The following is a 23265-nucleotide window of genomic DNA, read 5'->3' as shown; positions in this document are numbered from 1 at the left end:
CACACTGAACCCTTACATTCACACACACTTCGGCTCGGTTTTGATCACTGGACCCTGATACTGGATATGCAGCGAATGAGTTAGGACAATGGCGGGGTTTTCCTGCAGAAAGAGAGCCTCAGTATGTTTTCGGTGAAGGAGAGCTCGATGAAAGCGACACTATTTTATTGCTCACAAGGTTAGAATCACATTGCTGTCACGGTGCCCAATCTGACCTGTGGTCACAGATATCTGACAGCAGGCAATGGCCACCTGGGTCATTTCTTCCTGAGAAGTGTCTGCAGTTGCCCACACACTGTGCTACTGGTTCTCATTGCCAGTGGTGTTGTTACTCTGCAAACACCATTGTACATAGCCAGTGGGAAAGGGGACTCGCTGCTGGAAACACCACCGTTCACAGACACCAGTACAATGGACTCACGTCCACAATCAACATCACTTCAGTTCCAATAAATTCCATAGAGCCGCAGGTGATTGAGAAGCTGTTCGTGAACTGGAGAATGTAAACTTTCAAAGACAATACACGCTGATTGATATAATGATATCTGTTTATTATTCTCCAGGCATTTCCACACACAAAAACTAACACAGTTATCATTCACTTCCTGATATTCTTCAGCTATTAAATCGAGAGGCGTATTCTCCTTTTACACTCCCCTGGGATAACCCATGTGTTCTGATGTTCATCCGGCAACAACATTCCAAGGTCACAACATCCTAAACCTCAATGCTGGGACTTGTATCTCTTTGTGGCCAGGAGCATGATTTAATCCAATTAAAGTGCGACCGCTATTATAACCGACTGCCTACATAATGGTCTTCTACCTTGTTCACAGACACTTACATAGGAAACCGCAGGCCTTGTCAGATATTGCCCAGTGTTATGTCTGAAGAAGCCTGGGCCTGAGTTGTAGCCTGTTGAGGTTCAGGTAAAATATAACTCAGGATACAATATGTGATGTAATGCAGATCTAAGGTTGGGAATTGCTCTGAACTTTTCTTTCCTGAACTAAATTAAATAATATTCTCAGAAGATACTTCAACCCATTTTTCAGCTCATCTCTAAATTTAGTCTGGGTTACTACATAAATACACGTGTTTGTACAGCAGCTCAAAAGCAGCAGCATGTAGCTGGTAAAGTCTGCAATATACATTGGGTCATTGTAACCTGTAGAATAATACTGGTTTGTAATTCGGTATAATAAGAAAAATATCACATAGGTTGCCCAGAGCAGTATGAAGTTACCGGATATAGCAAAGAGTAAGATGATGGATTTCCTTCGGTTCTCCATCTCCGGATCATTGTGATTCACATCATTCTTGCTGGCCCTCAGCCTCCTGCGGACTCTACTGGCCGCCAAAATGTATCCTACAGTCAGAGCATTGAGCAACAATATCAGCAATATTGGGAGCAGTGGGGTTAAACAGCGGTTAATCCAGTCAAATGCTACCCAAGCAGTTACAATATAATACTCGAGTTTTTCATGACAGCCCCAGGGTACATGGTCGATTGTAATGTAGGGTTCATATATAAAGAACCAGGGGATGTTTTTTATACAGAACAGCAGGCACACGGTTCCTATAACCAGGGATGCAGTTTTCTCGGTGCAATATTTAGTCCTCAGCTTCTGGCAACAAATGGTAACAAAACGATCGAAAGTGAAAGCGATTGTTAACCAGACAGAAATATCGGTGACTGCACGCATCAGCGCTGCACGGAAAGAACACACAGGTGTGATGAACAGGAAGGTAGTCGGGAAATAATAACCATTAATACGATTCAGTATCACATCAGTGATAATGACCAGTAGATCCGCCGCTGACATGGCCAACAGGTAGCGAGTGATACATCTGGAGAGACCGCACTTTCCCCGGGACAGTATCGCAATCGTCACCACATTAGCTGTAAAAGGGAAACACGCAGGAACAGGGAATCAGCCGTCAGGTTACAGCAAGGGAGCCAGTTACACAGGATTTGGTGTGAAATGTACTTTACTGCAGGATCTGGGGACTGGAACTGAACTCTTTACCGCTGCTAGAATTGTCTAGCAGAAAAGGATTTTAACATACAATTGCAATGTTAAATATCTGTGAGTGTGGGGTAAATACCCGAAAATAAACGACTTCACAAAGTTTATTGAATATACTAATAGACTCTAGAAATTTCCTCGGAGCTGTTACCCTTCTGCCACTGCAACTTCGTAGAAAGTGGTGTAGAAATCCACCGGAGATCCGAGTAAACTACTGGCCATTTGAATGTATAAAAAATGGACAGTGTGAGAATGAGTTATGGATAATTGCGAAAAGTAACAGTTCAGTGACGGAAGAAGAAATTAACAGAAAACTATTTGAAAATAAGTAATCAATGGTCAATTCTAAATTGGGAGATGGTTGAGGAGCGTTGAGAATAAAGCCTGACCGAAATGCAGTGAATGCTAAAGGGGAACAACCGAGGGTGAGACAAAGTGCGGGATTTGGGTCCGTGGACAGGAAAGGGGAGCGGACACAAGGTGTGGGCACGAAATGGCTCAGAGTTCTCATGTTGTATTCGCAGACTGGAGGCTATGAGTAAAGACCTTTGGACAAACTACTGTCAAACACCACGGTAATAGGGGAGTTGGTATGTTTGACCTCAGCCAATTTGCAACAGTTACGTTTATAATCCACCAGATGAACATTTAATCTAAACAACGGACTTCTTGGCTGGAAGTCGCAGGTCTTGACATTGGTGCCTTGTGCAGTGCAACCTCCATCTGGAAAAACTCTAACAATAACCACAAGGGGGAGAAGTTCAGATGTGATCATGAACAAACAACCTTATCTTGCACCTTCTTCTGTAATCCTTGGAAAAATATAGATTCCAAAGTACACAATGGCACAAGGGCCATAATTTTCACCTCGCTTTTGACGCCTCTAATAATGCAGCAAACTTCAGAGGGAGTTGTGGGTGGCGATCTCTAGACCGAAGCAAAGATACAGTACAAGTGACAATAGAGCCTGCAGTCCAGCCCAGGAGATACCTGCCGAGATTCAACTTCAGAAAGACTCCATGGTAAGGTCTAAGCTCTGAATTGGCAGAATCCATCTTTAATATTAATCCGGCGCATAGCAATATGGAGAATCTGTCTCTCTGGTGAGAAAGACTGGCGGAAAGTACATCTCATGGGATGTGGGACATTATATGTACCTGAGCTTCCAGCGCAATCTATCAACAATGTAAGATATGCTCAGAAATGTTTGATTCGGATTCCTTGGTGTGCAGGATAGTGTGACATATAGCAGTTGTTACAACTTGATATACGTAAAGAGCTTCATGTGTTCATTTGTAAAGAAATAGAGACAGGCAGAGAGCGAGAGAGAGATTACATATACAAAAGAAACATCGGCACTGAAAAGATATCCTGAACAAGATAAGGCGGCTGGTGTAGAAATAATTAACTGCATTCCCGTTCAACTGTGTTTAGACAATACAGTCTTAGCTGGAAATTAAATCACATGAGTATATAAGATTAATATAGTTAAGTATGAGTTTGGAGTGGGGGCGGCGTGTGGTTACCATGGATACAGAAGTATAATGAAAATCGACAGAGAAAAATGGACAAAGTAAATCTGAATCAAACACAAGAAATCGGCCGTCCTGTGCTGTTTACAAGATGGAGGTGGGCCTCCTTCTTGAACCGCTGCAGTCCGTGTGGTGACGGTGCTCCACAGAGTTGTTAGCTGGTGAGCTACATGAAATAATGGCGAAGATATGAGGAGAAAATATTTCCGACTGGGCTTTGCAAACGGCCAAATCTGTCAGTAATTTATGTATCTGAACTATAGAGCCTTATAAAAGTTGGTAAAATCATGTCCCCTGTTCAGTATTTGTCAAATCACGTAATTAATTCAACAACTGGAACATTATTACAACAACAACAATAATTTCTACTTATAATAGCGCCTTTATAAAACATCCCGAGGCACTTCACAGCAGTGTTACAAGACAAAACAAATACATTTGGCACCGAGCCACATAAGAATAAATTACGACTGATGACCAAAAGTTTGGTCAGAGGGAGGTTATAAGCACTGTGTTCAAGGAAGAAAGGGAGGTATAGAGGCGGTGAGGATTTAGGGAGGCTGTTCCAGAGCTCAGGGCTCGGACAGCTGAAGGCACGGATACCAATGGTTGAGCAGTTATAATCAGGGATGCACAAGAGGGGAGAATTTGAGGAGCGCAGACATATTGGGGGTTGCGATGCTAAAGCAGATTATAGAGATAGCGAGGGACGAGGCCATGGAGGGATTTGTACACAGAAGGAGAATTTTGGAATCGAGGTATTGTTGAACCGGGATCAATGTAGCTCAGCGAGCACAAGTGGGATTTCGTGTGAGATTGGACATCTACTGGCGAGTTTTGAATGAACTCAAGTTTACATAGGGTAGAATGTAGGAGGTCAACCAGGAGTGTGTGGAGCTCTACAAACTACGGGAAATTAAGGCATGAATGGAGGTTTCAGCAGCAGAGGAACTGAGGCAGGGGCGGAGCTGGGCAATGTTATGGAGGTGGAAACAGGTGGATTTAGTTTTGCTGCAGGTATATGGCCAGAATATTATTTCCCGTTCTAATAGGATAGCTAGATTGCGAACTGTCTGGTTCAGTCACAGACAGAAGCACGTGAGAGGGATCGAGTCGTTGGTTAGTGAACACAGTTTGTGGCGGAACCCAAAGAAAATGTCATCGGTATTCCCAATATTTAATTGGGCAACATTTCTGCTCAACAATACTGAATGTCAGACAAGCAGTCTGCCAATTTAGAGACCTTGGAGTGGGGGTGAGGTAGAGCTAGGTATCAGCAGCCGACATGTGGAAACTGAAGCTGTGTTTTCGGATGATGTCGGCAAGAGGCATCATATAGTGGAGAACAGGAGGGGGCCAATGATAAATTGCTGGGGAACACGATATGCAACGATTTATCGTGAGGATAGAAGCGAATGCAAATGATTTTCTGGCTACGATTAGGGAGATACGGATAGAACCAGGCGTGTGCACTCCCAACCAGTTGGAGAGGCATTGGTGGGAAATGGAGTGCTCAACCACATCAAAGGCTGCGGACTGGTCGAGAATGATGAGAAGGGAAAGTTTATCTTTGTCAATGTCACAAAGGATGCCATTTGTGAGTTTGATAAGAGCAGTTTCGGTAGTGTGGCATGGTGGATACCAGACTGAAGGGATTCAAACATGGAGTTCCAGGAGGCGACAACATGTTCAAGGACTTTGGAGTGGAAATTAAGGTTGGAGAGGGGGCGGTAGCTTGCAAGCCCAGTGTGGTGAAGGGTTGTTTTTTGAGGAGAGGGGTGATAACGATAGATTTGAAGGAGACGAGAGGACCTGAGCTGAGAGCACCATTAAAAATGTCAGCTAACACGGGAGCCAGAAAAGGAAGTTGGCTGGTCAGCAGCTTAGTGGGAATGGGGTCAAGTGATCTGGAAGTGGGTCTCATGGATAAGATGAGCATGGAGAGATCAAGAGGGGCAGATCAGGGAGAGACTAGAGAGAGTTGCGACTTCATGGCTAGCGCAGGGTGGAAACTTAGGGGAAGTTTGACCCGTTGGGCTAGAGGATGGAAGAGAAGTGGCAGAGGCAGCTGATTGGATGGTCTCAATCTTTGAGACAAATAATTCCATGAGCTACTCACAGTTGTTGTTGGAGGTGAGTGTGGTGGAGACAGGGGAGAGGAGTTTAACAAGAAGGTTAACAGTTGAGAATAGTAGCCGGGGGTTATATTTCCATTCTAGAATGATGTTGAAATAGTGAGCAGTTTTAGCAGACACGAGTAGGGCCCGATAATACTGTATGCAGTCTAGCCAAATCTGACGTTGAAAGGTTAAATCAGTTGTCCGACACCTCCGTACAAGTCTGCGGCCCTTATATTTGAGTGAGCGAGAAGGAGGGCCGTACCAGGGAAAGGCCAGAGTGAGAGAGATTAATTGTTTTAATAGGAAATAGGGCATCAAAAGTGATGGTGAGGGGTTATTCGGGGAGATTGGTGACTGCAGAAATGTCATTGTCAATTAATTCATTATCTTCTCGGCTTAAACAGAGTCACAGTTTAAATATTGGTGATACCTGATTCACAAATATTCTAGTAACAAAACGATTTGACAATTATTCTTGTTTCTAATTGCAGCTGCTATATAATGACAGGACAAAAAGGGAAACAATGTCTTTCTCTCACTGAATCCAACCACCACTGTTGCCAGCTACAATTAAAATATAATTACTGCTGTGTCTTAATGTTTCTATTTTCCAAGCTCTCCATCCCTTCAGTCTCGGTTCCACTGCCTGTGCAATGTCCCAAATATAATCATTACATGTGTGTATAACTGACTGCAAATATTTAAAAATGAAATTTGCGGCCACGGACCATAATTGTGCTTGGTGCACGAATTCAGCTCTGAATAAATACATCACCACTGTGGTTTCTATGAATTGCTTGAAACCACAACCGTATTTCCCAGAATTGGCGTGAAATAATACACTTGTATTTCACACTCTAGCAAAGTTAATATGGCCTTTCACTGTTTGTCAGAAGATGGTGTCTACAATTTCGTAACATACCTTGCAATGTAACTAAATGTATATATATGCTACAGCAAGATCCACAAATATAACATCTGGTTGGTAAAGTTGGCTAAGGTTTGCGTTATTCGGAAAAACTGCCATGGGAAAGTCATACGAATGTCAGACTAGATTTTCGACAGGGTATCAAACCCAAAAACTTCTGATTCAGATGGGAGCCCCGGCTGTTGCATTTAAAGGCGAGGTCGATAAGTTAACCAGAGCATGCAAAGAGGAGAACACGAGCGAGGGGTTCCTGACGCTGCTAATGATTAACTGAAACAATTTCACGCTCGAACGACATCCCACTGTGTGAATACTGCGCTCATTCTCACTTAGAACCGCATTGCTCCGAGACATTGCATGTAAAACAATGTTAGATTTTGAGTTGGAGATTCAAAAACAGTGTAATATCAATAAACACCTCGCAAAGTTTGGAGGGAATGGAAAACAGATATTCTCGGAATATCCGATAGTGACCCAAATCTGACAAATAATCACCGCAGGACCGACAGAACAATGACCAGGCCGTCCAGATAATACAGCGAGACACGGATTAAGGCAATCGATAACCTGTTAAAATGAGTGCTGGAAACTCTATGGGCTGCAGGATATCATCGGACATTTTTTCGTGTAGAACATTCAGATACACTGAAATTGGACCTGCGATTACCGGAAAGCTCATTGCAGAAATGATGACTCTGGTGCTTGACGTTAGGAACGCAGGATTAGATTTTCTGCCCCACAAGCCTTTTCCACCATTCCAGTAGACCATGGGTGATCGGCACCCTAACTCCAATTACCGTCTTAGTTCAATACCCCTTGATACCCTGACCTTAACAAATCTATCGATCAGAGTCTGTAAAATTACAACTGACCATTAATTGACAGAATTTTGGGAGAACGAGTGTTAGATTTCTCCTCGACTTTGTGTGAGAAAGTGTTTCGTGATTTCACTCCGAGCTCCACTTTTAAGATAATGCCTTCTGGTTTAGATTACACCGCCATAGGAAACAGTCTCTGTGCCTACACTATCGAACACCTTTATCTATTTAAATAGCTCGATTATATAACGCTTCATCTTTCTAACCACAATGGAATACAAGGCAAGGTTATGTAACCTTTCCACATATTTGATTACTTTAAACCGTGGTATCAGTCTGGTTAACTTCCGCTGAAACCCCTCGAAGGCCAATCCATCTATCCTGCAATATGTTGCCCAAAACTGAACGTATATATTCCAAATGAGATCTGACCAAATCTCTGTAAAGCGAGAACAGCACTTCGTCAGTTGTAAATATCTTCCCCCTTGTGATAAAAGCCAAAATTCGCTTAACATTTATCCCTATTCTGTGGTTCCTTCCGTGCAACCAACTATCGATCCAAGTCGTAAGATTACCGCTCATTACGTGGGTTGGCATTTTTATGAATAATAACTGAAAAACATTATCAAAACAGGTACTTAACTGACAATGTAATACAATTTGAGACGATGGGAACAGACATTCCAATGCACCGAGTACTGATCATAATTATAGTCAAAATTACCACAGCTGACACAATATTGAATGGAAATAACAATTTGGCGCTTTTGCTTCACAAACTATGCACGTTACCGGGAACACCAATTACCACGCCGAGAACTGGAACATCGCAAATGGTAATACAATAAATCAAACTGTATTGATCTCTGAGAAATGATGGGGATTCTTGGTGGGGCACATGTTACAACGGACCATGTGAGCTGATATAGAGAGAGATACTCTTAGTAATACAGGGGCGAAGCTTGCAGGAGGAGCATTAGGCTGCATTGATCATGAGATTTGAGAGAGTCAGCGGGATAGTGAGACAACTCACTTCAATCTGTTCTCATTGAGTAACCTCTTCAAACGTATTCTGCAGAGTGTTACAAACAGCCGTAATATTGGACTTTAATGCTGATCATGTTTCTTCAAACACAAACATGCAAGGCAATTTATTAGTACAGGGTGCTGGGAACTCATGGGACATAATGTGAGATTTCAGTTTCCCAATGAAGTGGGAAAGTTAGTCAGTGGTACAATGGGTGATAAAACACACTGGTTCGATACCCTGGGCTGTGCCACATAAACTGTAAATGTGAGTTAGAGGAATGTAATCCAGACACAGGTTAGAGGGCGATATGACAGATGTGTTTAAAATTATTGATAGGATGGAAGAAGGTCGATAGAAGCAGACCGAGTCCAGTAGATGTGTGTTTCAGAACGAGGCGCTGTAGAAAGTAGATGAAATGGAAGACAATGGAACAGAGAGAAGAGAGAGCGGGAGAAGGTTTTCTATACAGGGATTGGGGAGGCGGTGGAGTTCAGTCACATGGATAGAGGTTGAGGCAGAAACTGTCAGGATTCAAAGTAGATTGGGTCTGTGGCTAGAGGAAGAGGCGATAAAGGGATATGGAGACCGGGTGGGTAAATGTGACTAGAAATTCCTCTATCTCTCAGTATCTGAAGCGAAATTAAAGTGAATGTGTGTGGATCACCGAGCGGACAGACTTACTGAGGGTACAGTCGATGTTCTATCACGCTGCAAGCGTTTAGTCTGAATAATAAATTTGTGCGATTAGTATAAATGGACCATGACCCGGCATGGAGACGGTGCTTTGATTAAAATGTAGGTATTGAATCTAAAACAGGTTTTTAAATGTGGACAATCCCAGAACAGCTGCATTGAGCGCCGCTGCCTTATTTCAATCGCTCTCTCACAGCACGGATTCCCTGTCTGACCTGTACCGCTGCAGGAATGGATGTGACAGAAACCAGCTGCCTCCCACCGGCTGAAGGCAGAACAATCTCCGCCGGGAGGGTGAAGGCGAGTCTGAGAACAGGCTGGTCACCGGTCAGGGGAGAAGATGAGGGAGAGAGTCTGTGTTCCTGCATGGAGCACAATCCCACACTCGGCATGGATTGTGATCACCAGGAATAATATCCGGCACTTTGCTAGAACCAGACCGAGAACAGCGGGTAGATTCTGATTAACGGGACTGAACAAATCCCGGTCCTGACTGTCCGATTTCCCAGGTATATGTCCATGATCGGCTGTCAGTGTCTGTCTCCACAGCGGGAGTCAATGGAGCATTTTACAACACGCTGAATGTTCAGTAAAATATAATCTGTCAGATATTACCGAGTGTAATGGGAAAGGAGAGCAGGCACGGCAAAGTGGGATTAAAATAATCCATTGAATCACTCATTGCACGATTCTCAGATAAAACGTAACCAGTTAGAAAGACTTTGCATGGGGGAAATAATCTGAAGCTTTTATGGGGGGTTAAAGAAATTTAGAAAGGCTCCAAATGATCAGTCACTTAAAAAGTTAGAGCGGGAAATACAGTCACTGACTTTCAACCTTTTAACTGAATTGAGAAGAATTGTTTAAAAATATAATTACTGACATAAGAGCAGGAATAAAGTTAATCCCAACTTTATTCACGACGTTAGCAATGGAATTTAATCACTTACCGGGGATTCCCACGGCTGCTATAATCGGATAGTAAATCATGTCTGCCTGTACAACTGGTGGTAACCAGGAAAATGGATAGGCGACGGCCGGAACTCTCATTCTGTCCGAGAAGTGATGATGAGTCTTGGCACTGAACACAGGGCTCCAGCTGACTGTGAGATGAGAGCTGAAGAGAAAAACGTAATTATAATTGCGGGAGATTTCCCGTGGGACCATGAAATATCAGGAGCATTGATATTTCTTCCAGTCATTTGGCAGCACGTCAACACCCTTCACAGTAATGTTTGTGCTGCACTAATTATATCCAAACTAATAATACAAGTGTTTGACGTGAAACCACCCAAAGATTGGAGTGATATTTTGCTCACATTTCCAACTAACAATATACAGAAAGCCGGGCTCTGCCGGCAATGCTGCACCACGTTTAACAGAAGCAGCTCCAGTTTTCCTCCTGGTATGTGAGACGGTTAAATCCTGTCGATGCACCAACTAAATTCCCCGAATTCTGAAACATTTTTCAATGTTTACACCACTCCAGGCGTTCGTCACTCATCCGTTTCACTGTGGGAGTTCTGGTTGGCAATTGAATCAGAAATATACGTCTTTAGCACGGAAGAGGTCGGTCATTGTACTAGCACCTTGCAGAAAAATGAATGTAAATTATAGTGTAAAAAGTTGCTGAATTAATAGTGCAGAAAATGCAGTCTCATACTATAGCTCACTCACTTATTTTGCCTGCATATCGTAAAATTGTCAAGAAATTGCAAAAATTCCGCTGTCTGAACATACAATTCGGAGAAGGATAAATGATATGTCATCTAATATTGAAGATAATGTAGCCCAGAAACTTACAAACTCGAATTTTGCTTTGCAAATCGACGAGTCCGTCGACATTATTGGTAAAGCACAATTATTAGCATTTGTTCACTTCATTAATGAAAACGAGATATTGCACTAATTTCTGTGCTGTACAGAACTTCCAGAAAATACTAGAGGTCAAGACATGTTTGATTCTGTGAATTAATATTTAGAAGACTTCAAAATTTCATGGGACTCATGTGTTGGAATCTGCACGGACGGTGCTCCATCTGTGGTGGGATTTGTCAAAGGATTCATTCCCCTCGCAAAAAAAATAATCCAAATATATTATTCACCCATTGCTTTTTGCATAGAAAAGCACTTGTTGCAAAGACATTGCCACTAGAATTAAAATCTGTATCAGATCAAGTTGTTAATATTGTAAATTATATAAAATCAAGAACTTCAAAAACGTGTTTACTTGCAAAGCTATGGATGCACAGCACGAATGTTTACTTTTGCATACAGAGGTAAGATGGCTTTCAAAGGGAAAAGTCTTATGTCGTGTATTTGAACTTAAAAGAAGAATTCTCAGTATTTTTGAAAGAGAAGAAAACGAGACCTTTTGTAAATACCTTAAGAGAGAAATGTTCTGTGCTAAGTTAGCATATTTGGCAGGTATATTTAATTATTTTAACAGCGTTAATACCAGTATGCAAGGGCCAAATGAAAACATTCTCACGTCGACAGACAAGATATTAGCTTTTCAGAAAAACAAATCTGTCTGGAAAAAGAGAGCAACAGAAAACAAGCTTGAAATGTTCCCTTTGATACCAAGTCACATAATTAAAATGTCCGCCTGTTGGGAACAAGGAGACTTCACCCAGGGGTGTGTTTTAGAACCGCCCCCCCAACAAGGTGGGCTAGGTTCCCGCAGCGCGTCCCTCTTCTTTAGCTCAGCTCAGCTCATGTCATGTCATGTCATGTCATGTCTTTTGTTAATCAAAGATTTTATATATAAATATAAATATATATAAAGTCTTTTTCAATGCTGAGCTGCTGGGGCTGCTGCTGGAGCTGCTGCTGGTGCTGCTGGGCAAGCTGGCAATGCTTGATACGGGCCCCTGTGGAATGCAGCCAGCCAGCCAGCTATTCCACAGGGCTCCCCTCTGGATTGTGTGTGTGTTGGGGGGGGGGGGTGTGGGATGCTGCATGCTTATCTTGTGGAAAGTGGCAGTTTGGCAGCAGGAGCCACTCAGTGGGATCCTACTGTAGTGCACGCTGGAAAAATACAACAGTACACATCTTCTCAACAAGGTCACTTCACCCAAGTGTTTTATTTAGGCAGCCAAACAAGGTGAGCCAGGTTCCTGCAACATATCCCCCTTCTTTAGCTCAGCTAATGTCATGTCATGTCTTTTGATAATGAAAGATTTTATATATATGTATAAATATATCTACAAGCTTTATCAATGCTGCTGCTGCTGCTGTAATGAATGAGTGAGTCAGTGAATGAGTGATTGGAGGTGTGGGTGAGTGAGTGAGTGTGAGTGAGTTAGTGAGTGAGTAGTTGGCTGAGTGAGTGAGAGTGGGTGAGTGATTGAGTGAGTCAGTGAGTGAGTGGAGGGGTGGGTGAGTGAGTGAGTGAATGAGTCAGTGAGTGAGTGTGTGGGTGAGTGGGTGAGTGAGTGAGTGGGTGAGTGGGTGAGTGGGTGAGTGAGTGAGTGACTGGGTGAGTGAGTGAGTGTTTGAGTGGATGAGTGGGTGAGTGGGTGAGTGGGTGAGTGGGTGGGTGTGTGAGTGGGGAGTGAGTGGGTGAGTGAGTGGGTGAGTGGGTGACTGAGGGAGTGAGTGGTTGAGTGAGTGAGTGGGTGAGTGGGTGAGTGGGTGAGGGAGTGAATGGGTGAGTGAGTGAGTGTTTGAGTGGGTGAGTGGGTGAGTGGGTCAGTGAGTGGGTGGGTGAGTGGGTTAGTGAGAGAGTGAGTGGGTGAGTGGGTGAGTGGGTGGGTGAGTGGGTGAGTGAGTGTGTGAGTGGGTGAGTGGGTGATTGGGTGAATGGCTGAGTGGGTGAGTTAGTGGGTGAGTGAGTAAGTGCGTGTGTAAGTGGGTGGGTGAGTGGGTGAGTGAGTGGGTCAGTGAGTGAGTGAGTGGGTGAGTGGGTGTGTGAGTGGGTAGTGAGTGGGTGAGTGAGTGGGTGAGTGGGTGAGTGGGTGAGTTAGTGGGTGAGTGAGTGAGTGGGTGTGTGAGTGGGTGGGTGAGTGGGTGAGTGAGTGGGTCAGTGAGAGAGTGGGTGGGTGAGTGGGTGGGTGAGTGGGTGAGTGAGTGTGTGAGTGGGTGAGTGGGTGAGTGGGTGAGTGGGTGAATGGCTGAGTGGGTGAGTTAGTGGGTGAGTGAGTGAGTGGGTGTGTGAGTGGGTGGGTGAGTGGGTGAGTGAGTGGGTCAGTGAGTGAGTGAATGAGTGAGTGAGTGAGCGAGTGGGTGGGTGAGTGGATGAGTGAGTGAGTTGGTGGGTGGGTGAGTGGGTGGGTGAGAGGGTGAGTGGGTGAGTGAGTGAGTGGGTGAGTGTGTGAGTGAGTGGGTGAGTGGGTGTGTGAGTGGGTGATTGGGTGTGTGAGTGGGTGAGTGGGCGAGTGAGAGGGTGAGTGAGTGAGTGGGTGAATGAGTGGGTGAGTGAGTGAGTGACTGGATTGGTGAGTGCGTGAGGGAGTGAGTAAGTGGGTGAGTGATTGAGTGGGTGAGTGAGTGGGTGAGTGATTGGATGGGTAAGTGGGTGAGTGAGTGAGTGAGTTGGTGGGTGAGTGGGTGAGTGAGTGAGTGGGTGAGTGAGTGAGTGAGTGGGTGAGTGGGTGGGTGAGTGAGTGAGTGAGTGAGTGAGTGGGTGAGTGAGTGGGTGAATGGGTGAGTGAGTGAGTGAGTGAATGAGTGAGTGGATGGGTGAGTGAGTTGGTGAGTGAGTGAGTGAGTGGGTGCGTGAGTGGGTGAGTGATTGGATGGGTGAGTGCGTGAGTGGATGAGTGAGTGAGTGAGTGAGTGGGTGGGTGAGTGAGTGAGTGAGTGTGTGAGTGGGTTAGTGGGTGTGTGGGTGAGTGGGTGAGTGAGTGGGTGAGTGAGTGGGTGGTTGAGTGATTGGGTGAGTGACTCGCTGGCTGAATGGGTGAGTGAGTGAGTGAGTGGGTAGGTGGGTGGGTGAGTGAGTGAGTGAATGTATGGGTGAGTGAGTGTGTGGGTGAGTGGGTGGATGAGTAGTGTGCGTGGGTGAGTGGGTGAGTTAGTGAGTGAGTGGATGGGTGAGTGAGTGTGTGAGTGAATGAGTGGGTGAGTGTGGGTTAGAGTGAGAGTGAGTGGGTGAGTAAGTGGGTGAGTGACTGAATGGGTGAATGGGTGAGTGGGTGGGTGAGTGGGTGAGTGAGTGGGTGGGTGAGTGGGTGAGTGAGTGAGTGGGTGAGTGAGTGGGTGAGTGGGTGAGGGAGTCAGTTGATGGGTGAGTGAGTGGGTGAGTGGGAGAGTGAGTGGGTGAGTGAGTTGGTGAGTGCGTGAGTGAATGGGTGAGTGACTGAGTTGGTGGGTTATTGGTTGGGTGAGTGGGTGAGTGGGTGAGTGATTGTGTGATTGAGTGAGTGGGTGAGTGGGTGAGTGGGTGAGTGGGTGAGCGAGTGGGTGAGTGAGTGGGTGAGTGAGTGGGTGAGTGAGTGGGTGGGTGAGTGGGTGAGTGGGTGAGTGGGTGAGTGAGTGGGTGAGTGAGCGGGTGAGTGAGTGGGTGAGTGGGTGAGTGAGTGAGTGAGTGGGTGAGTGAGTGGGTGAGTGAGTGGGTGAGTGGGTGAGTGAGTGAGTGAGTGGGTGAGTGAGTGGGTGAGTGAGTGGGTGAGTGAGTGGGTGGGTGAGTGGGTGAGTGGGTGAGTGGGCGAGTGAGTGGGTGAGTGAGTGGGTGAGTGAGTGGGTGAGTGAGTGGGTGAGTGAGTGGGTGGGTGAGTGGGTGAGTGGGTGAGTGGGTGAGTGGGTGAGTGAGTGGGTGAGTGAGTGAGTGGGTGAGTGGGTGAGTGAGTGAGTGCGTGGGTGAGTGGGTGAGTGAGTGAGTGGGTGAGTGAGTGGGTGATTGATTGGGTGAGTGAGTGAGTGGGTGGGTGAGTGATTGGGTGAGTGATTCGCTGGCTGAGTGGGTGAGTGAGTGAGTGGGTGAGTGGGTAGGTGGGTGGGTGAGTGAGTGAGTGAATGTATGGGTGAGTGAGTGGATGGGTGAGTGAGTGGATGGGTGAGTTAATGGGTGGGTGAGTGAGTGAGTGAGTGTGTGGGTGAGTGGGTGGATGAGTGAGTGAGTGAGTGGGTGAGTGAGTGAGTGGGTGAGTGAGTGGGTGAGTGAGTGGATGGGTGAGTGGGTAGTGAGTGGGTCGTGAGTGGGTAGTGAGTGGGTGAGTGAGTGGGTGAGTGAGTGGGTGAGTGTGTGAGTGGGTGAGTGGGTGAGTGAGTGGATGAGTGAGTGGATGAGTGAGTGAGTGGGTGGGAGGGTGAGTGAGTGATTGGAGTTGTGGGTGAGTGAGTGAGTCTGAGTGAGTGGATGGGTTGGTGAGTGAGTGTGTGAATGTGTGAGTTAGGGGATGGATGAGTGAGTGAGTGAGTGACTGGAGGTGTGTGTGAGTGGGCGAGTGAGTGAGTGTGTGTGTGTGAATGAGTGAGTGGGTGAGCGGGCGAGTTGGTGAGTGAATGGGTGGGTGAGTGAGTGGGTGGGTGGGTGAGTAGGTGGGTGGGTGAGTGGGTGAGCGAGTGAGTAAGTGGGTAGTGGCTAGGTGGGTGAGTGAGTGAGTGAATGTGTGGGTGAGTGAGTGGGTGAGTGGATGAGTGAGTGAGTTGGTGCGTGGGTGAGAGGGTGAGTGAGTGAGTGGGTGAGTGTGTGAGTGAGTGGGTGAGTGGGTGTGTGAGTGGGTGAGTGGGTGTGTGAGTGGGTGAGTGGGCGAGTGAGTGGGTGAGTGAGTGGGTGGGTGAGTGGGTGAGTGGGTGAGTGGGTGAGTGAGTGGGTGAGTGAGTGAGTGGGTGAGTGGATGGGTTAGTGGGTGAGTTGCTGAGTGAGTGAGAGTGTGAGTGGGTGAGCGAATGAGAGGGTGAGTGAGTGAGTGGGTGAGTGAGTGAGTGAGTGGATTGGTGAGTGGGTGAGGGAGTGAGTGAGTGGGTGAGTGAGTGGGTGAGTGAGTGGATGGGTGAGTGGGTGAGTGGGTGGTTGAGTAAGTGGGTGAGTGAGTGAGTGAGTTGGTGGGTGAGTGGGTGAGTGAGTGAGTGGATGAGTGAGTAAGTGAGTGAGTGAGTGGGTGAGTGAGTGAGTGAGTGGATTGGTGAGTGAGTGAGGGAGTGAGTGAGTGGGTGAGTGATTGAGTGGGTGAGTGTGTGAGTGAGTGGGTGAGTGGGTGTGTGAGTGGGTGAGTGGGTGAGTGGGTCTGTGAGTGGGTGAGTGGGCGAGTGAGTGGGTGAGTGAGTGGGTGAGTGAGTGAGTGGGTGAGTGAGTGAGTGAGTGAGTGGCTGAGTGAGTGAGTGAGTGAGTGGGTGAGTGAGTGGGTGAGTGATTGAATGAGTTGGTGGGTGAGTGGGTGAGTGAGTGAGTGAGTGAGTGAGTGGGTGAGTGCGTGGGTGAGTGGGTGAGTGAGTGAGTGGCTGAGTGAGTGAGTGAGTGAGTGGGTGAGTGAGTGGGTGAGTGATTGATTGAGTGAGTGGATGGGTGAGTGGGTGAGTGAATGAGTTGGAGAGTGAGTGAGTGAGTGGGTGCCTGAGTGGGTGAGTGATTGGATGGGTTAGTGCGTGAGTGGATGAGTGAGTGAGTGCGTGAGTGGGTGGGTGAGTGAGTGAGTGAGTGGGTGAGTGAGTGGATGGGTGAGTGGGTGAGTGGGTGAGTGAGTGAGTGAGTGGGTGAATGAGTGAGTGAGTGAGTGGGGAGTGAGTGGGTGAGTGAGTGGTTGGTTGAGTTGGCGTGTGAGTGGTTGAGTGGGTGAGTGGGTGGGTGAGTGAGGGTGAGTGGGTGAGTGATTGAGTAAGTGGGTAGTGGGTAGGTGGGTGAGTGAGTGAGTGAATGTGTGTGTGAGTGAGTGGGTGAGTGGATGAGTGAGTGAGTTGGTGGGTGAGTGAGTGGGTGAGTGAGTGGGTGAGTGAGTGGGTGGGTGAGTGGATGAGTGAGTGAGTTGATGCTTGGGTGAGTGCGTGGGTGAGAGGGTGAGTGAGTGAGTGTGTGAGTGTGTGAGTGAGTGGGTGAGTGGGTGTGTGAGTGGGTGAGTGGGTTTGTGAGTGGGTGAGTGGGCGAGTGAGTGGGTGAGTGAGTGGGTGGGTGAGTGGGTGAGTGGGTGAGTGGGTGAGTGAGTGGGTGAGTGAGTGAGTGGGTGAGTGGATGGGTTAGTGGGTGAGTTGCTGAGTGAGTGAGAGTGTGAGGGGGTGAGTGAATGAGAGGGTGAGTGAGTGAGTGGGTGAGTGAGTGAGTGAGTGGATTGGTGAGTGGGTGAGGGAGTGAGTGAGTGGGTGAGTGAGTGGGTGAGTGAGTGGATGGGTGAGTGGGTGAGTGAGTGGTTGAGTAAGTGGGTGAGTGAGTGAGTGAGTTGGTGGGTGAGTGGGTGAGTGGGTGAGTGGATGAGTGAGTGAGTGAGTGAGTGGGTGAGTGAGTGAGTGAGTGGATTGGTGAGTGAGTGAGGGAGTGAGTGAGTGGGTGAGTGATTGAGTGGGTGAGTGTGTGAGTGAGTGGGTGAGTGGGTGTGTGAGTGGGTGAGTGGGTGAGTGGGTCTGTGAGTGGGTGAGTGGGCGAGTGAGTGGGTGAGTGAGTGGGTGAGTGAGTGAGTGGGTGAGTGAGTGAGTGAGTGAGTGGCTGAGTGAGTGAGTGAGTGAGTGGGTGAGTGAGTGGGTGAGTGATTGAGTGAGTTGGTGGGTGAGTGGGTGAGTGAGTGAGTGAGTGAGTGAGTGGGTGAGTGAGTGGGTGAGTGGGTGAGTGAGTGAGTGGCTGAGTGAGTGAGTGAGTGAGTGGGTGAGTGAGTGGGTGAGTGATTGATTGAGTGAGTGGATGGGTGAGTGGGTGAGTGAATGAGTTGGTGAGTGAGTGAGTGAGAGGGTGCGTGAGTGGGTGAGTGATTGGATGGGTGAGTGCGTGAGTGGATGAGTGAGTGAGTGCGTGAGTGGGTGGGTGAGTGAGTGAGTGAGTGGGTGAGTGAGTGGATGGGTGAGTGGGTGAGTGGGTGAGTGAGTGAGTGAGTGGGTGAGTGAGTGAGTGAGTGAGTGGGGAGTGAGTGGGTGAGTGAGTGGTTGGTTGAGTTGGCGTGTGAGTGGTTGAGTGGGTGAGTGGGTGGGTGAGTGAGGGTGAGTGGGTGAGTGATTGAGTGAGTTGGTGGGTGTGTGGGTGAGTGAGTGAGTAAGTGAGTGGGTGAGTGAGTGAGTGAGTGGATGAGTGAGTGGGTGAGTGGGTGAGTGAGTGAGTGGGTGAGTGAGTGGGTGAGTGGGTGAGTGAGTGAATGAGTGAGTGGATGGGTGAGCGGGTGAGTGAGTGAGTTGGTGAGTGAGTGAGTGAGTGGGTGCGTGAGTAGGTGAGTGATTGGATGGGTGAGTGCGTGAGTGGATAATGAGTGAGTGCGTAAGTGGGTGGGTGAGTGAGTGAGTGAGTGGGTGAGTGAGTGGATGGGTGTGTGGGTGAGTGGGTGAGTGGGTGAGTGAGTGGGTGAGTGAGTGAGTGGGTGAGTGATTGAGTGGGTGAATGAGTGGGAGGGTGAGTGAGTGGTTGAGTGTGTGAGTGTGTGAGTGACTGAGTGAGTGGGTGAGTGTCTGAGTGAGCGGGTGAGTGAGTGAGTGAGGGAGGTAAGTGGGTGAGTGAGTGAGTGGGTGAGTGGTGGTTGATTGTGTGGGTGAGTGTGTGAGAGGGTGAGTGGGTGAGTTAGTGGGTGAATGGGTGGGTGAGTGGATTGGTGAGTTAGTGAGTGGGTGAGTGAGTGAGTGGGTGAGTGAGTGGGTGACTGAGTGAGTGAGTGAGTGGGTGACTGAGTGAGTGACCAAGTGAATGAGTGAGTGAGTGAGTGAGTGGGTGAGTGAGTGAGTGAGTGGGTGAGTGGGTGAGTGAGTGGGTGGGTGAGTGTGTGGAAGGGTGAGTCAGTGGGTGAGTGACTGAGTGGGTGAGTGGGTGAGTGAGAGGGTGAGTGGGTGAGTGGGTGAGTGAGTGAGTGAGTGGCTGAGTGAGTGGGTGGGTGAGTGGGTGAGAGGGTGAGTGAGTGAGTAAATGAGTAAGTGAGTGGGTGAGTGAGTGGGTGAGTGGGTGGGTGAGTGAGTGAGTGGGTGGGTGAGTGAGTGGATGGGTGAGTGAGTGGAAAGATAAGTGAGTGAGTGAGTGAATGAGTGAGTGGGTGAGTGAGTGAGTGAGTGAGTCGGTGAGTGGATGGGGTCGTGGGTGAGGTGCTGAGTGAGTGAGAGTGTGAGTGGGTGAGTGATTGAGAGGGTGAGTGCGTGAGTGGGTGGATTGGTGAGTGGGTGAGGGAGTGAGTGAGTGGGTGAGTGAGCGAGTGAGTGGGTGAGTGAATGGGTGAGTGGGTGAGTGAGTGGGTGAATGGGTCGCTGAGTGGATTGGTGAGTTAGTGAGTGGGTCAGTGAGTGAGTGGGTCAGTGAGTGGGTGACTGAAAGAGTGAGTGAGTGAATGGGTGAGTGGGTGGGTGAGTGAGTGAGTGAGTGTGTGAGTGGGTGAGTGAATGAGTGAGTGGGTGAGTGAGTGTAAGGATGAGTCAGTGGGTGAGTGACTGAGTGGGTGAGTGAGTGAGTGAGTGGGTGAGTGGGTAGGTGAGTGGGTGAGTGAGTGGGTGACTGAGTGAGTGAGTGGGTGAGTGAATGAGTGAGAGGGTGGGTGAGTCAGTGGGTGAGTGACTGAGTGGGTGAGTGAGTTAGTGAGTGAGTGGGTGAGTGGCTGAGTGGGTGGTGGGTGAGAGGGTGAGTGGGTGGGTGGGTGAGTGGGTGAGTGAGTGAGTGAGTGAGTAAGTGAGTAAATGAGTGGGTGAGTGAGTGAGTGGTTGAGTGAGTGCGTGAGTGAGTGAGTGAGTGGGTGAGTGAGTGCGTTAGTGGGTGAGTGGGTGAGTGATTGAATGGGTGAGTGGGTGGGTGAGTGGGTGAGTGAGTGAGTGAGTGGGTGAGTGATTGATTGAGTGTTGGTGTGAGTGAGTGAGTGAGTGAGTGAGTGGGTGAGTGAGTGGGTGAGTGAGTGGGTGAGTGGGTGGGTGTGTGAGTGGGTGAGTGGGTGAGTGGGTGGGTGGGCGAGTGGGTGGGTGGGCGAGTGGGTGAGAGGATGAGTGAGTGAGTAAGTGAGTAAATGAGTGGGTGAGTGAGTGAGTGGTTGAGTGAGTGCGTGAGTGAGTGAGTGGGTGAGTGAGTGAGTTAGTGGGTGAGTGAGTGAGTGAGTGATTGAATGGGTGAGTGGGTGGGTGAGTGGGTGAGTGAGTGAGTGGGTGAGTGAGTGTTTGAGTGTGGGTGTGAGTGGGTGAGTGAATGAGTGGGTGAGTGAGTGAGAGGTTGAGTGGGTGAGTGCGTTTGTGGGTGAGTGGGTGGGTGAGTGAGTGAGTGAGTGGGTGAGTGAATGACTGGATGAGTGAGAGGGTGAGTGAGTGAGGGGGTGGGTGAGTGAGTGAGTGAGTGAGTGAGTGGGTGAGTGAGTGCGTTAGTGGGTGAGTGGGTGAGTGATTGAATGGGTGAGTGGGTGGGTGAGTGGGTGAGTGAGTGAGTGGGTGAGTGAGTGATTGAGTGTTGGTGTGAGTGAGTGAGTGAGTGAGTGAGTGGGTGAGTGAGTGCGTGAGTGAGTGAGTGAGTGGGTGAGTGAGTGCGTTCGTGGGTGAGTGGGTGAGTGATTGAATGGGTGAGTGGGTGGGTGAGTGGGTGAGTGAGTGAGTGAGTGGGTGAGTGAGTGATTGAGTGTTGGTGTGAGTGAGTGAGTGAGTGAGTGAGTGAGTGGGTGAGTGAGTGGGTGAGTGAGTGGGTGAGTGGGTGGGTGTGTGAGTGGGTGAGTGGGTGAGTGGGTGGGTGGGCGAGTGGGTGAGAGGATGAGTGAGTGAGTAAGTGAGTAAATGTGTGGGTGAGTGAGTGAGTGGTTGAGTGAGTGCGTGAGTGAGTGAGTGGGTGAGAGAGTGAGTTAGTGGGTGAGTGAGTGAGTGAGTGATTGAATGGGTGAATGGGTGGGTGAGTGGGTGAGTGAGTGAGTGGGTGAGTGAGTGTTTGAGTGTTGGTGTGAGTGGGTGAGTGAGTGAGTGGGTGAGTGAGTGAGAGGTTGAGTGGGTGAGTGCGTTTGTGGGTGAGTGGGTGGGTGAGTGAGTGAGTGAGTGGGTGAGTGAATGACTGGATGAGTGATAGGGTGAGTGAATGAGGGGCTGGGTGAGTGAGTGGGTGAGTGAGTCGGTGGGTGAGTGTGAGTGGGTGCGTGATTGAGTGAGTGGGTGATTGAGTGAGTGAGTGGGTGAGTGAGAGCGTGAGAGGGTGGGTGAATGAGTGGTTGGATGAATGAGTGAGTGAGTGAGTGGGTGAGTGAGTGAGTGAGTGGGTGAGTGAGTGGGTGAGTGGGTGAGTGAGTGAGTGGGTGAGTGAGTGGGTGAGTGGGTGAGTGAGTGAATGAGTGAGTGGATGGGTGAGTGGGTGAGTGATTGGAAGGGTGAGTGCGTGAGTGGATGAGTGAGTTAGTGCGTGAGTGGGTGGGTGAGTGAGTGAGTGAGTGGGTGAGTGAGTGGATGGGTGAGTGGGTGAGTGGGTGAGTGGGTGAGTGAGTGAGTGAGTGAGGTGAGTGGGTGAGTTAGTGAGTGGGTGAGTGGTGGTTGATTGTGTGGGTGAGTGTGTGAGAGGGTGAGTGGGTGAGTGAGTGGGTGAATGGGTGGGTGAGTGGATTGGTGAGTTAGTGAGTGGGTGAGTGAGTGAGTGGGTGAGTGAGTGGGTGACTGAGTGAGTGAGTGAGTGGGTGAGTGGGTGAGTGAGTGTGTGGGTAAGTGTGTGGAAGGGTGAGTCAGTGGGTGAGTGACTGCGTGGGTGAGTGGGTGAGTGAGAGGGTGAGTGGGTGAGTGGGTGAGTGAGAGGGTGAGTGGGTGAGTGGGTGAGTGAGTGAGTGAGTGGCTGAGTGAGTGGGTGGGTGAGTGGGTGAGAGGGTGAGTGAGTGAGTAAGTGAGTAAGTGAGTGGGTGAGTGAGTGGGTGAGTGGGTGGGTGAGTGAGTGAGTGGGTGGGTGAGTGAGTGGATGGATAAGTGAGTGAGTGAGTGAATGAGTGAGTGGGTGAGTGAGTGAGTGAGTCGGTGAGTGGGTGAGTCAGTGGGTGAGTGGGTGAGTGAGTGAGTGAGTGGGTGTGTGAGTGGGTGAGTGGGCGAGTGAGTGAGTGAGTGGCCGAGTGAGTGAGTGAGTGAGTGGGTGAGTGAGGGGGTGGGTGAGTGAGTGAGTTGGTGAGTGAGTGGGTGGGTGAGTGGGTGAGTGGGTGAGTGGGTGAGTGAGTGGGTGTGTGATTGGGTGGGTGAGTGGGTGAGTGGGTGAGTGAGTGAGTGAGTGAGTGGGTGAGTGGGTGAGTGAGTGAGTGAGTGGGTGAGTGAGTGAGTGAGTGGGTGAGTGGGTGAGTGAGTGAGTGAGTGGGTGAGTGAGTGGGTGGTTGAGTGATTGGGTGAGTGACTCGCTGGCTGAATGGGTGAGTGAGTGAGTGAGTGGGTAGGTGGGTGGGTGAGTGAGTGAGTGAATGTATGGGGTGAGTGAGTGAGTGTGTGGGTGAGCGGGTGGATGAGTAGTGTGAGTGGGTGAGTGGGTGAGTTAGTGAGTGAGTGGATGGGTGAGTGAGTGTGTGAGTGAATGAGTGGGTGAGTGTGGGTTGGATGGAGTGAGAGTGAGTGGGTGAGTAAGTGGGTGAGTGGCTGAGTGGGTGAATGGGTGAGTGGGTGGGTGAGTGGGTGAGTGAGTGGGTGGGTGAGTGGGTGTGTGAGTGAGTGAGTGGGTGAGTGAGTGGGTGAGTGGGTGAGGGAGTGAGTTGATGGGTGAGTGAGTGGGTGAGTGGGAGCGTGAGTGGGTGAGTGAGTTGGTGAGTGCGTGAGTGAATGTGTGAGTGAGTGAGTTGGTGGGTTATTGGCTGGGAGAGTGGGTGAGTGGGTGAGTGATTGTGTGATTGAGTGAGTGGGTGAGCGAGCGAGTGAGTGGGTGAGTGGGAAGGTGGGTGGGTGAGTAAGTGAGTGAATGTGTGGGTGAGTAAGTGGGTGAGTGAGTGGGTGAGTGAGTGGGTGAGTGGGTGAGTGAGTGAGTGAGTGGGTGAGTGAGTGGATGAGTGAGTGGGTGAGTGGGTGAGTGAGTGAGTGGGTGAGTGAGTGGGTGAGTGAGTGGGTGAGTGAGTGGGTGAGTGAGTGGGTGGGTGAGTGGGTGAGTGGGTGAGTGGGTG

General features: G+C 48.9%; 1 protein-coding gene across 1 annotated transcript; it reads right to left on the bottom strand.

The window, feature by feature from the left end:
* Positions 1-971: 971 nt before the first annotated feature.
* Positions 972-10201, bottom strand: LOC139239580 (probable G-protein coupled receptor 139). Its single transcript, XM_070868360.1, has 2 exons — positions 10102-10201; positions 972-1903 (listed from the first exon to the last, which is right to left on the bottom strand). The coding sequence occupies exons 1-2, from the start codon at positions 10199-10201 to the stop codon at positions 972-974; spliced, it is 1032 nt and encodes a 343-aa protein (XP_070724461.1).
* Between the last annotated feature and the right edge of the window lie 13064 nt (positions 10202-23265).

Source organism: Pristiophorus japonicus, chromosome 28 (assembly GCF_044704955.1).
Source record: "Pristiophorus japonicus isolate sPriJap1 chromosome 28, sPriJap1.hap1, whole genome shotgun sequence".
NCBI classification, from domain to species: domain Eukaryota; kingdom Metazoa; phylum Chordata; class Chondrichthyes; family Pristiophoridae; genus Pristiophorus; species Pristiophorus japonicus.
This window is presented reverse-complemented; position numbering and strand designations above follow the sequence as displayed.